The sequence below is a fragment of the Hyperolius riggenbachi genome, chromosome 1 (genome assembly GCF_040937935.1).
Source record: "Hyperolius riggenbachi isolate aHypRig1 chromosome 1, aHypRig1.pri, whole genome shotgun sequence".
Classification (NCBI taxonomy): Eukaryota; Metazoa; Chordata; class Amphibia; order Anura; family Hyperoliidae; genus Hyperolius; species Hyperolius riggenbachi.
The window spans coordinates 501,368,855-501,384,097 of record NC_090646.1 but is presented as its reverse complement, the minus strand read 5'-3'; the positions used below and the strand labels follow the sequence as shown (position 1 = coordinate 501,384,097).

General features: G+C 43.9%; 1 protein-coding gene across 2 annotated transcripts in view; it reads left to right on the top strand.

Annotated features, from left to right (window-relative positions):
- Nucleotides 1-15,243, top strand: part of SFSWAP (splicing factor SWAP) — a 209,272-nt gene that overhangs the window by 189,160 nt on the left and 4,869 nt on the right. For both annotated transcript variants that reach the window (XM_068243455.1, XM_068243456.1), the window contains 2 exons: nt 3,977-4,135; nt 5,212-5,284. In XM_068243455.1, the coding sequence (XP_068099556.1) occupies nt 3,977-4,135; nt 5,212-5,284 (232 nt within the window). The remainder of the gene's footprint in view (nt 1-3,976; nt 4,136-5,211; nt 5,285-15,243) is intronic.

Genomic DNA, 15,243 nt, shown 5'->3' with positions numbered 1-15,243 from the left:
TTGTTCAGGTGGGCGCAATATGTGATCAGTGGCTACATAGCTCTGTTACTGCATTAAGCCAATAATACAAAGCTAGTGCTGGAGGTGTTCCATTCAACATCCAGACATATTTCTGCTCAAAGGACCTCTGTCGCGAAAATCTTAAAAAGTAAAATATATGGAAACATATACAATTAAGAAGTATGTTTCTTCCAGAGTAAAATAAGCCATAAATTACTTTTCTCCTATATTTCTGTCACTTACAGTAGGTAGTAAAAATCTGACAGAACCGACAGGGTTTGGACTAGCCCATCTCCTCATGGGGGGTTCACATGGATTTATTTATTTCATATCAAAATGCACTCAGTGAATGGCAGTTGCTCTATCCAACTACCAAATAAGTGTACGGTGAGCAAGGAGGCCGGTCAACATCTTTGTATAAATATTTTTCAGAGAGTGTCTTTATAAAGGATAATGGCCGTGCTGAGAATTCCCTATGGAGAGATGGACTGGTCCAAAACCTGTCGGTATTGTCAGATTTCTACTACCTACTGTAAATGGCAGCAACATAGGAGAGAAGTAATTTATGGTTCATTTTACTTAGGAAGAAACATACTTATTATTTGTATGTGTTTTACATTTTAAAGCAAAAGACAGTTCCGCTTTAACTCTAATAGTAATAAATGATCAACATTCACGTCTTGTGGAGTGCAAGGTGAGCGGGCAGAACAATTCTCTAGGCCTGTGCTTGGCAGAATGGATCTGCCAGGCTAATCACAGGCTGGGGGAGGGGGCAATATACTCTGGGTCATTAGGGCATGTTTCATCTAGCGTGCGAACAAGGCTTTACACTTTTACAATAGAACACATATATACTGTTGCCTTATAGGGCTGATAAAAAATTCACTTTGACTACAGATGTACTTTAAAGCTGAAAAAAATGTCAGTGTTTATATCTGCGCCGCTTCCATTAAAGACTGTACAATCCTGAAAACGTTGCCTCATTGTATTGCATGCTTGTCTGTCGCTGGTCGACTTAATGAGTCCATTACAGTTCTTAAGGTGCCCATACACTCGTCAGATTGGCAGCAGATAGATAAGAAATGCATCTGATGCGTTTTTAGAACATTTTTTACCAGGATAGAATTCCAATAGATTTCAGTTTGAAATCTATTGAAATTCGATCTGATGGCATTTTTTTGCCATCAGATTTCCATTAAGGCCAATGCAAACTGATAAGCAATCTCATCAGATCGACCTAAATTTTCCACCCTGCCAGTTCGATGGAAATCCATCGAAATCGATCGAAATCGGCCGTCGATCGGTCGATTGGCCAACAGATTTGCAATCGATTGATCGATCGATCGGTCGGCCAGAAAATCGGCTGAGTGTATGGGCTGCTTTATTCTTATTTAGTATTTATATAGCGCCGACATCTTCCGCAGCGCTGTACAAAGTATATTGTCTATATAGCACTTAGTCTATATAGCACCTTCTTGCCTGCAAGAACTTCATATATTTGTTTTTTGTCAATAAATGGATTAAGAAATTACAATAGATTCAACAGATAAAAAGCTCTGTATGTGTTCATATTTGATGCATCTGTTCAAGATAAATTCCCTTTAGAAAAGTCAGTCATGTGACCCAGAGATCTGTACACAAAGGCTGGAGCTGTAAAGAGTGGGAGTTTGAGGCATCTGTGCACCTCTTCTCTGCTAAGAGAGATTAACTCTTGGTGGCCAGCATGACAGCCACAGTTTTGCAGTTCCACTGACCTCAGTATGTAATAAACAGCCTGAGGAGGGATGCAAGAAGAGATAAATGTTTTAAGTCACATGCACATTAGCCTTACCTGCTGTAAAAGGTAATTTCTCACAGCTCCTATTTAACCTTTCCATAAAGACACAGGGTAGAATGTGGGAAGGGTAAATGTATTGTTGTGCAATGATCAGAGAGGAACTAGACAGGAATTGTTGACCACAAAATGTTAATCTAGAAGTGGCAGCACAGAAGAGTGCTGTGTTCAAAGGTGCCCTTCCTAGCTCCTCCTTGAATAGCTTGTGTCAGTGACTATGAAATGAAGGGAGGAGTCAGGACAGAAGCCATGCAGTATCTGACATTTACACTGGAGATTAGCATTGTAAACTCAGCACCCAGGCACTATAAAAGTCAATAAAGCCTCATTTAGGGCTGGTTCAGACGGGCGTTTTTGTGGCGTTTAACGCAGCGTTTTAGACGCAGCGTTTTTTGGGATCTACTGCCATCCCATGCAAGTGAATGGGAGCATTTAGAGCTGGCTTTTGCAAGCTTTCATGAAAGCCTGGCAGTAGATCCCAGCGTTGCGTCTAGTCTCAAAAGTAACATGCTGCTTTCAGAGGCAGTAAACGCGAGGAAACAATAGCAGAGACCAGAACTGCTAGCCTTGAACGCTTTTCAAAAGCTTTTAAACGCTGGCGTTTGAACGCAATGCCAAGCAAAAGCTCAGCAGACGCCCGTGTGAACCAGCCCTTACACTACTTGAATTTTTTGTTTTATAGTAATGAGGAAATTATTACTGTTAATCAATGGGTGTGTTCATGTCCACTGCTTTTCCATATCTGGGCTTAAAAACACCTTGCAAAGTTTTCTAGTATAGTTTTTTGTAAGGTGGACCAATATGTCTGACCAGTGAGATGCAAAGAAGTTTCAGTTGGTCCAGCATTATGCAAATGTATGCAGCCTAAAAACAGATCAATCAAATCCTGTCAAGGTAGACTTTGGCTGGTTATTTTCAAACTGCATTAATCTGCATAATTCTACATCAACTTCGATTGATTTGCATCTCATTGACCATCCCTAGTAACCAAGAAAATGTGTTTGTAACAGTAAAGTTTGGCACTGTGGGTATTGCTGTGCCTCAGCAGCAACATGGGACACAATATAAATATGTGGCTGTGGGACACTGTGTTTGAGTTTGGGGCAAGTAAGGGTCTGTACAAGTGTGAATGGGCCCTCAGTGTTTGGCTATTGTAGCTGAATACGCATTTGGCACCAGCAATAGCATAATGGAGATTGGCAGTGTGGCCAAACTTGCATTTGGTGCTGGTGGCTGCTTATGCATAGCGATAGGCAGGTTAGTGTTTTGTGTAGCCTAGGGTAAGTAAGAGGTGTAGCGGTAGAAAGGTTAGTATTGGGCATAGCAGTAGGAAGGTTAGTGTTAGGTGTAGTGGTAGGAAGATTAATGTTAGGTGTTGCTGTAGGAAGGTTAGTGTTAGGTGTAGTGGTAGGAAGGTTAGTGTTAGCTGTTGCTGTAGGAAGGTTAGTGTTAGGTGTAGCTGTAAGGAGGTTAATTTTAGGTGTATCGGTAGGAGGGTTTATATGACAGGGAAGGTCAGTGATCTGCAAACTTGGCTCTCCAGCTGTTAAGGAACTACAAGCCCCACAATGCATTGCAGGAGTCTGACAGCCACAGTCATGATTCATAAAGGCAAATGCATTGTGGGACTTGTAGTTCCTTAACAGCTGGAGAGCCAAGTTTGCAGATCACTGGGATAGGTTATGGGGAGGTTAGTTTAGTGTTTAGGATGTGACTTTTATGTACTTTTAGCTAAACTATAGGCGAAAGTAGGCTGCTGGCTACATATGGTAGATAGTATAATATTGGTAATATAATCATACCAAAACTATCACTGTTGGCATCATTTGGCGTCAAACTAGCTAGCATCTATACATAACCTACATGTGTTTCTACGCATTTGTACACAAACATGCTTACAAATCCATGCAATTTCACAGTTGATAAATATGAATATAGCCCCATGCAAAACTGGTGTATGTACAATGCACAAGAGTTTGTGTTTTGCAAATGACAGTGTATTCCACATAACATGCATTTTTTTATTATTAGGATTTAACATGGTTGAAAACCTTTGCCTGTATGTTAACAGGCGCTATTATTTATTTATACACCATCTTTCATTTCTGTATTTAATTTGTTTTTCTTTTATGGTTTTTACAGTAGTCCTTATGAAAATCGAAAGAAAAAGCACTCTAGGTCAGAATCCAGGTCTAAAAGGTCCCGCTCTCGGTCACCCAACAGACAGGGTGCTCATAGTTCAACGCGCTCAACTAGTATCTCTCCTGTGGAGAGCAGAGGGTCAAGCCAAGAGCGTTACAGGTAATGCTATTTACTGGGGATTGTGGAATCCGAGAACTAGGTTTTTTCTCTTGTGATTTTTCATTAACCATCCTGGCGGTACGTTCGGGGTAAGCCACGCAGGAGGATTTCTCAGGCTCTGCTGGGCCGATTTGCATAATTTTTTTTTTTTTATATTGCAACACGCAGCTAGCACTTTGCTAGCTGCGTGTGCACTCAAATCGCCGCCGCTCAACACCGATTAGCCGCCGCTTGCCGCGCCCCCCCGCCCCAGTGCCAATCAGTGCCAGGCAGCGCTGAGGGGTGGATCGGGACTCCCTTTGACGTCACGTCATCCCGCCCATCGCCATGGCGACGGGGGAAGCCCTAATGGAAATTCCGCTCAGAGCAGGATTTCCGGACGGGCTTGATCGGCGGAGGCGATCGAAGAGGGTGGGGGGGGATGCCGCTGCACAGCGGCTGTCATGTAGCGAGCCATAACCTCGCTACGTGATTTAATAAAAAAATAAACTGCTGCGCTGCCCCCTGGCGGTTTTTAATAGACCGCCAGGAGGGTTAAAGGGAGCCTGAAGTAAGAGGCATATGGAGGCTGCTATGTTTATTTCCTTTTGAACTGCTACTACTAGTTGCCTGGCAGTCCTAATATTTCTGTCTTCAATAGTGTCTGAATCACACACCTGAAACAAACATCCGCTCAGCGGATCGTTCAGAAACGGCCTCATCAGTCCGCCGACAGCGCGTACACACGCTATTGTCGGCAGAACGTCTGCCCAGCGGGAGGGTCTGACGGACCCGTCAGCGGCTGTAGTGCGTGTGTACGCACCTTATGGCCGACAATGGTTAATTTGCATATATTCAGCAGTGATGCACTGGGAGACATCTCAAGCTCACTTCAACCTGAATTATCGTATATACTTTCTGTTTTAAGAAAGCAAACTTGTTTTTCAACAACAAGAAAAATGCGTCTGCCGCTTTTTTATGTTTAGATTAATAGACCAAGTTGCAATCAGCAGGAACCCTTAAACCTGTAGCTGTTCATACACTTTGGTCACATTTCTGTAGCAATCATTGTGTAATTGGTTCCTTTCTGCTTGCAGGGAATCCTCCCAGGACAAAGATGGCCATATTGCGTCAGAAATTGTCTCTTCAGTGCAGACCAAAATAACTCAGGTAAATTGCATTCTTCCTGTAGCTGCACTCTTCATGCCTAATGCCACTAGCAACACCAGTAAAGTGGGCCACTACCTCCAGTAGCTCCTGAAAGAAATGAATGCCATCGTATATTGCTGGAATATTATGCTTTGAGTACCACGTAATTACAATTCTTAAACTGTAACATGTATGGCGGTGCATGTGAACAGTTTCAGTATGATGGACGTTTTTATATTGTTTTCTTATCCCAGCTCTTGTCATGGTAATCATTTTGAAAGTGCAGAGTGATGGGTTATATAGCTAACCCTCATGATAAAATGTTAATTAGTGTGTACATTTGCATAGCACAATCAAACAGTAATAACAAAAGCTACAAAAGCCTATCTAAGTTGAACAAGACCTCAACTGCAAAGGAAAGCTGGGAAGTGTGCATTAATGTGTGTGTTCAGAGAGGTTACTGCCCCACCCTGAAGATTTGTGAGTTTTCATGAGGACTTAAGGTGGCCATACACTGGTCGATTTGCCATCAGATTCGACCAACAGATAGATCCCTCTCTGATCGAATCTGATCAGAGAGGGATCGTATGGCTGCCTTTACTGCAAACAGATTGTGAACCGATTTCAGCCTGAAACCGATCACAATCTGTTGTGGTGGTGGTGCTGCTGCCGCCGCTCCCCTCCCCCCCCCCCCCCCCCCCCCCCCCCCGCATACATTACCTGCTCCGCCGGCGCGACTCCCGGATCTCTCTCCGCTCTGGTCTCCGGCTCCAGCATGCTTCACTTCTTCCTGCCCGGCAGGAAGTTTAAACAGTAGAGCGCCCTCTACTGTTTAAACTTCCTGCCGGGCAGGAATAAGTGAAGGCATGCCGGAGACCAGAGCGGAGACGAGCGGGGGCAGTCGCGCCGGCGGAGCAGGTAATGTATGCGGGCTCTATTACATCGGTCGTCGGGCACTCGAACGCCGCTAGCGATGCGCTCTTTACCCGCGGGCGATCGACGGTAATTTTCCGCACGGCGCGATCGACGGGATCGGACGAAATGAATCGAAATTCGGCGTGTAGCGCGAACGATTGGCAGCAGATTCGATCCCAGTGATCGAATCTGCTGTCGAAACGGCGGTAAATCGGGCCAGAGTATGGCCAGCTTTAGGCTGCTTTGCTGATGAGGTCTCCATGGGACCTTTCTGCTGGGTCCTTAGCCCCTTGTGCCAATTAGGCAGCCAATGCACTTTCCTTCTATTTATTGGGTCTAGTGTAATTTAACTTGTCTAAGAAAACTTAGTTTCTCTTTTAGCATCCAATCAACTTCATCCTTTTCTGTTATTAGTGTAAGTTAAATAGTTTTACAGGAACACTGATTGCCAAGGCAGGATCAGAGTCAGGCACTCCATGTAGATTTAGTTGAGTCTGAAAATGCAGCCCCTTGAAATAGTAAAGGATCGGGAATGGCTGACTGTCCCATGGTGCATTATGGGTGTGAAGTTTGTGACATTTGTGTCAAACTGGAATGCACACTCTTGTACAATAAAAATGTTGCCACATATTCAATACTGTGAAACATCTGCAAATGGGGAAAAAGTCCACACGTTCAATATCCCAACTTAACTGCTCTGATCTTCATTGAAGATCACAAATTATTTATTATTCATTGGAGAGAAAAAAACAAACAGGCTGATGTGCATATCTTCTATTGAATCCTTACTCATAGCCCATATGAAAGAACTCAAACAGTTGCCAAAGACTGGGTGATCGATTGGGGATGTATTTATAGATCCTATTGGCACACATTTAATGTATCTAACCAGTCCACTAAGTCACCGTAGAATCGGTATAATCTTCCTGCCTTTGCTAACCAATAAAAAGATCACCCAGGCACAGTACTTGGATTGATCATTTTAAGGCCAACTAAAGGCTAACAGGGAAAAAAGAGCATTGTTACTGCTGGCTAGTTCAGCCCTGCCCTGCATGGGTGGTAGTGTATCTGCTGCCTCCTCCCGCCCTGTCTGAGCACTGACCGCGGCTTCTCTGCTGCTCCCAGCCACTAACACTTAGTTTTGTGCATGGACAGCTTGGTATTATTGTGGGGGAAATCTGACCATTTGAAGGTAGCAAAAGAGCCATAGTGAGAACTCTGGTATAAACCAGGTGCCTGGGAAAGGATGCAGCAGATATTGTACAATACAGAAAACTGCAGCTCTACCTGGCAAGACAGTTTTGCTTTGAAGTTGATATTAATTAATTCTACTTGTGCTTCAATTTATTTCATGGATCATTCAGAACAGTCACACATTTAGATGGTCATAAATTGTATGTGTCTGCTGCTGGGATTTGTGCTAATCCTGTATTCCTCTAGAGCAGTGATCTGCAAACTTGGTTCTCCAGCTCTTAAGGAACTACAAGTCCCACAATGCATTGCGGGAGTCTGACAGCCACAGTCATGATTCATAAAGGCAAATGCATTGTGGAACTTCCTGTAGTAACCTTAAGTCATACAAAAAAAATGACTTTTACTCACCTGAGGCTTCGCTCAGCCCCCTGCAGCCGATCGGTGCCCTCGCCGTGTCTCGGAGATCCTCCCGTCCTCGCCGGCGACCACTTCCGGTTTGCCGTCAGGACCCGACAGGCTGGGAACGCGAGTGATTCTTCGCGTTCCCAGCCAAAATATCGCCCCTATGCTGCTATTGCGGCCACCTGGCCGCATAGGGGCGATATTTTGGCTGGGAACGCGAAGAATCACTCGCGTTCCCATGCCTGTCGGGTCCTGACGGCAAAACCGGAAGTGGTCGCCAGCGAGGATGGGAGGATCTCCGAGACACGGCGAGGGCACCGATCAGCTACAGGGGGCTGAGCGAAGCCCCAGGTGAGTAAAAGTCATTTTTTTTTTTGTATGACTTAAAGGAAAACTTAAGTCAGAAAAAAAAATGACATTTACTCACCCGGGGCATCCCTCAGCCCCCCGAAGCTGGATGGTGCCCTCGCAGCCCCGCTCCGATCGTCCTGTCCCTGCCGGCGGCTACTTCCGGGTTCGGCGACAGCCGCCGACAGGCTGATTTTCCGCGTTCCCAGCCGCTATATCACCCCTCTATGCAGCATAGAGGGTGATATAGCAGCTGGGAACACGGAGCTGGAGAGCCAAGTTTCCAGATCACTGCTCTAGAGTATTCTGGTTTCTGGCATGTGATTGTTTACAGACCAACACAGAGGAGCTTAAAGGGGAACTAAAGAGAGAGGTATATGGAGGCTGTCATGTTTATTTCCTTTTAGACAATACCAGTTGCCTGGCAGCCCTGCTGATCCTCTGCCTCTAATACTATTAGCCATAGCCCCTGAACAAGCATGCAGCAGATCAGGTGTTTCAGTGGTTCAGACTTATAAGTCTGATCTGACAAGACTAGCTGCATGCTTGTTTCTGGTTTTAATCAGATACTACTGCAGAGAAATAGACCAGCAGGGCTGCCAGGCAACTGGTATTGATTAAAAGGAAATACACATGACAGCCTCCATATACCTCTCTCTTCAGTTCCCCTTTAAGGGCAACTGAAGTGAGAAAACTATGAAGGCTGCCATATTTAATTCCTTTCAGACAACACCAGTTGCCTGGCAGTCCTGCTGGTCTGTTTGGCTGTAGTAGGGACTGAATCGCACCGAAAACAAGCATGCAGCTAATCTTGTCAGATATGACCGTAATATCAGAAACATCTGATCTGCTGAATGCTTATTCATGGTCTATGGCTAAGAGGGAGATGATCAGCAGGACAGCCAGGCAACGGGTATTGCTGAAGAGGATATAAATATGGCAGCCTCCATATCCGTCTCACTTCAGTTGTCCTATAAAGGATACCCTAGTCATAAAAATATGGCAAAAATGACGTGTGTATGGGGAGTAGCGCAGAAGCTCACCACACTTCCGTTGCCCCAGCATCAGCCTTCATTTTGTTGCAATGCTGTGCGTCCTGGTTGGTGCATGAGCAGTTTGTCCGCGGTAGTACATGCCCACTCCCACACGAAGGCGTACCTGGGGTGCGTGCCCTCAGACCCGGACTGCACATGCGCAGAATGTCCTCTTGGGCACCTTGTGATCCAGTACGCACGCTGACCACTTCTTCCCGTGGGAGTGCGCACGTAATTCGGCAGACATACTGCGCATGTGCCGACCAGGACATCGGAATGGGCTGCTTTGCAGGGAAACTGAGGCTGATGCTGGAGCAAAGGAGGCGCGGTAAGCCATTTCACTACTCTCCAAACACACACAGGGCCTCATTTTTGCCATATTTTTAGAACCAAGTATCCTTTAACCATGTGCTGCTGTTAGAGCCTGTTTCCAGGTAGAGGAGAGCGAAATAAAATAAAACTTAAGATTTTTTTTTGTTCCCAAAAAACATAAATTGGGTGTCAGCTTTATGACCCTCAATATCACACTTTGTTAGAATAATTTCACAAAATGTAATCTTGGGGAAATTGGGACCTGATGATCTGTTTTCAGTTTGTGTAGTCGTTGTAATTAGAAGCATGTTGTATAACACAATTGCAGTCTCATTGCCTTTTAAGTGTAGTCTTCATTTAAGGAATGACGATATGAGTATAGTGAACATTATGGGCGCACTGCCGGGTTTCCGGCAGACTTCTGTAAATGAGGGGTTAATGTCTCTGGTTCACATTTCACTTGTTCATAATGGGAGATAATTGCTGCGTGAAATATTTTTAATTATCAGGATCTACTAAGCAGCCTCACCATTGTTACGACCACTCGAACAAATCAGACCCTAATTGGCAGTGTCAGCATGGGCCATGGGTTAAATGAATGAAGTAATTAAACACATGGAAACTGTGCAGGGATGCACAACGCATAGAAAGAGAGAGAGCCTTGGGGGAATTTAAACATTATATTGCGTTATGAAAAGCAGTATAGTGTCTCAAATACTTAATCTAAACCTCTCCAAACATGAGATCACTTGGGTTTATAAAGGAATATGATACAATTTGCAGGGAATCCTGGTAGAATCCATAAACTAATAAAGTTTATAGATTAGTTTTATACAATGTAAAAACATCCAAACGTTAAGAACATTCACTGGGTTGCAGATATGTTAGTTGACCATTTTATTTTTACACACAAGGCTTCACGTGTGTGAAGTGTTCCTATGTTCTTCAGAAGCCACGGCTCTCCCCACTTGTTGATGAGCCAGATAGAAACTCTCTTGTACAGCTCTTTCAGTGAAAGTAAATGTTTTTACACACAGGGAATGTTTGAAGATGCCTTCAAATGTTTTGGAAATATAATCCCACTTTAAGAAGTAAAGGAAAGCATTATTGCCTTGGTGGGCAAGAATTTTCTTAGCTCCGTAATTTACACTGATAGTAACATTGACACTATTTGAGTCCGTATCTACAATATGTCCTGGTAGCTGAAGTATGGAGGGGCAGAGGGGGACACACCCATGTGGTCCAGTAAGGTGGCAACACATTTCAGCGTCCTGCAGGACTTTGCTCCTCTTGTCAGACCTTTGGACAAATGCACTCATTTCTAGATATGGTCAATGGGATGAAAATCATTTGCAGTCCATTTAATGTTATGCTATGTTATGTTTGTGCACCTTGGATTTGAATTGCTATTCAGTAGCTGATTATTTTGAGTAGTCCAATGCCAAATTCTTTTTCATTGTCAGTCTGCAGCTGCCGCAATATCGCCTTTCTGCAAGCCACTGCTGCACTGTACAGCTTAGTGTTGGATAGACAGTACTCTCCCCCTTTATCACATTGGTTTTCAGGTCACGAACAAAGCCGGAAGTAAAACTTATTGCTCTCTTCACATCCATGTAGCTTGGCTGGGTTACTGCAGTAACACATTAATTCCATATGGTCAAAGGATCCTCCTATCAGAAGGGATTTTTGCATGCATACGCATCACTGTGAAGCAAGCACTCTAATCTCAGAAACTGCCGAGCTATGCAAGGCAAATTTCCTAGTGACTCACTGTGTAGTGATCAGGGAGAACACCAGTGTAATGGCTGGTATGTTATTGTGAAGCAGCTTGTTAAAAATTCCAGATAGATATCATTTGGTTGGGACCATTTACCTTGGGAAAATTGGAGATGCACTATAAAGCCCAATTAGTAATGCACTAGATTTCACATTGACCTTTAGGAAGCTGCGGACGTCTATAGGCGTTTTTGTGTTTCTGCATCAATATCTAAAGGGTTTTCATACAATACCATTTCTGCCCGCCACTGACCTCTATAGGCATTTTTTGTTTCCCCATATTACTGTGCCATGGATGTCTAAAGGCATTTAGTACAAAGTTTGGGCTCAGTGCCAGCTTTCTTCTTAACTTGATATTTGCAATGAAATCTTAAAAAACCACTATCGCAAAAAAAATGTAAACACAAAAATTTGTACATTTCCTACAGAGAAAAATGAGCCATAAATTACCTTTCTCCTACAGTAGGAGCTTGACAGATTTTGGGCTAGTCCATCTCTTCATGGGGGATTCTCAGCATGGTCTTTATTTTTTATAAAGAGACTCCCTGAAATGGATTTATGTAAAGATGCTGGCCAGCCTCCCTGCTCGCTGCACACTTTTTTGGCAATTTGACTGAGCAGCTGCTATTCACTAAGTGCTTTTAAAAACCCTGATAATCCCCCATGAGGAGATGGGCTACTCCAAAATCTGATAGTTCTGTCAGATTTCTACTACCTACTATAAGTGACAGCAACATAGGAGGAGAGTAATTTATGGCTCATTTTAGTCTGGAAGAAATTACCTTATTTGAAAGTGTGTACATGTATTTTTAATTTGATTTTCGCGATAGTGGTTAATTTCAGGGAGTGTCTTTCTACTTTCTACTACCTACCGCAAGTGACAGCAACATAGGAGAAAAATAATTTATGGCTCATTTTACTTCGAAAGAAGAGCACATCTTATTTGTATCTGTTTATATGTATTTTAAATTTTATATTTTTTCGCAATAGTGGTCCTTTAACTCCTGGGGCTCTGTTTTGCAGGAGATCATGCGCAGGGTGCTGCGATCTGCAGCTGCGCTATACGGGGGACAGTCGTGTGACACAGCTGTCTCCTCCAGATGCACCGAGGTGATCGATTGTCATAGGCTGAAGCCTATGACAGCTGATCACGGGGATTGGCTGGCGGGGGGAGGGAGGCGGGTTACAGTAGTTTAAAAAAAACATTTTTATTTTAAAAAAAACAAACATTGGGGGAGGGGGGGGGGGGGATCAGACCGTATCAACAGAGAGCTCTGGTGGGGAGAAAAGGGGGGGATCACTTGTGTGCTGTCGAGTGGCCCTGCAGCTTGGCCTTAAAGCTGCAGTGGCCAATTTAATGACAAATGGCCTGGTCTTTAGGGGGGTTTAACACTGCGGTCCTCAAGTGGTTAATTTTAATGCAATAACCAACTGAATAAGATCATAAAACACTACTACAGGTGTAAAACAGTCAACTGAAAAATCAGGAGCTTTCATTTAGCATAACAGACGTTTGTACGTACCGTAGCTTATAGTTGACCATGTACACCACACTAGCACCCTTGTGCTATTCATGCCCCTCCCCATCTTTCTTGCAGAATTGAACCTTTTGTTTGAAGAAGTGTTGTCAATCAGATGTATTTCTATCACAGTATGTAGCTGTTTTGATTTTAGCTTATTACTTACTGAACGCAACGCATTCAGAATTTCTGCTGCTACCAGATGCTGCTTGAGCACAAAGAACTTGTATAGGCTGCTGCTGCCTGCAAAGGGATCAAAGCCCTAATTTAGATAAGGAAGTCGCATGAGAGCTTTTGGATGAGCTCTGCGATCAGAAAGTAATGAGGTAAATCTTCATGTTCTGTTATAGGTAAGTGTAATTGAGGAGTTTGTATACAGTGGGGTCCTGCTGTTTTCTCTTATTTGCCTCTAGAAGGTAACTTAATAATGCTGTGCATTTCCCGTACTAATCAGAGATCACAGCAAAATAACACTGTCACTTCCCAAAGAAAAAAATGTGCAGTAAACTTGGAATTCTGAAGTGCTGCTGCTGACTTATTATTGCACATATTTCAAAATATAATCGAATAGCTTAAAGGAAACCAGAGACCAATTTAAAAAAACTTGCGGGATCAGATACCGGAGCTGCAGGCTGCGGAGGTCGGCGGCGTGGGAGTGATCCGTGCACAATTGGGCTGGAGGAAGCCCCAGGTATGTATAAAACTATTTTTTAATTAGTCGCTGGTGCACTTTAAGCGTTGCTGTTGGTCCTGGATTTGCATCTTCTCCATTGCTTACAATGAATGGGGTAAGGCATAGGCTGAATCTGTCTCAGAAGATTGCAGTCCGTAGCATAATCTAACTAATGTGCAGGAGGTGGCAAGTGATTTTATTGACATTAGCCAATCAAGGAGCTTACCCAGATACAGATACATTTTATAGATGAAAGTCCTGCAATGATGTCCCTAGTACCACTTTAGATCAACGGTTCTCATTAGTAGATGAGGTCATGTGTTGCTTATGTAACTTCAGTACAGATGTCCGTATAAGTTACAGTGGTCAGATAATGCTTGCTGTACTGACTGAAGAGTCACATGACTGTTTCCCTTGTAATCGGTAGGTGCTTGTGCAGGCAGCACTTGATAGTAGGGGCATAACTACAAATCATGGGCCCCCAGCAAAACTTTGATGGGGTCCCCCAATGTTCACACTATTTCCCTTGCCTCCCCTTGGTGACCCTCACAGCCTGGGGAGCCCATCTTGCTGGGGTCATAAAACAATTGTGGGCACCGTGATGTGCACTGCCATAACGAGTGTAGCCACTGACCAGGAGCATGGACCCCTGTATTGGAAGGAGTGAAGGCTGGTAGTCGGGAGCCCCTCACTGCTCTGGGCCCCCTTGCGATTGCAGGGGCAGCTTCCTTATAGTTACGCCCCCTGATGGGGAGTCCGGCAATAGAGCCTTTCCAGAGCAAACCTGATAGATCAGAATGATTCAGATGTAAGCTGTATACTTGTAAATAATTGGTCAATGAAATTAGTATAATTTTAAATTGATGCATATTTTATTTTAATGCAGCTTGGAATTGGGTTCATCAAAATAATCCGCTCCTGCATTTGATTAGTCCACTATTAAAGTGAACCTCCAGACTAAAAATTGACTAAGCAGCACTGGAAAGGCCTGGTGTTTCTTTAACTGTTTCACAGCATCAGAACTTTTTTTCTCTTATACAAGCCTCATTTTTAGCTGCACCGAAAAAAAACTGCCCGGGCATGTTTCCCCTAATGCTGTGCAAAGCATGATGGGATTTCTGATGTTGTTGTTCTCGTTCTGCTGTTTTGGTGCAATTTTTGAATTTGACAGTTGAAGCCTAGCGCATGCAGCTGGGAGTGGTGATCAGGACACAGGACAGTTGGAACTGTGTCTCCTGCTCCCTGTCACCTCCTTTCCACCAAAAAGATGGCTGCCCCCATGACAAAGATGGCAGCCCCCATGAATCACAAACATTTGCCTGTTCTTTTAAAACGGGGTGGGTAAGAGATTATATTACCTATCTATTCTAATTAACATAACTAATGTAACTTAATGACAGTCTGTTTGTTTAGGCTGAAGTTCCCCTTTAAGCTGCATACAGCTCGCATCAACTAAAAATGAGCATCTCACTGACTTGTAAAGCAGGTTTCTGCATTTTTCATTTGTTATACAATTTATGCAGGTGGCTTCTGCACCCTAATTTTAGGTGCCTCCACTGACCCAGATAAAACTTTCCTGGCCCTTCACTATGGTGATTGGGAATGGTTAAGCCCAGTGCAGTTTCTAGGCTAAAATGCACCCAGGGCGAGGGTGTAAAAATTGCGCCCCCCCCCCCCCCCGAAGCAAGGTATGGGTGCCCACAGTGTAGGTTAGCCAGGTCTAGTTGCACTCAGTATAGATTCCCCCAGAATAGGTACCCCAGTATAGGTAGCCAGCTATAGGTCCCCCCAGTATAGGTAGCCAGG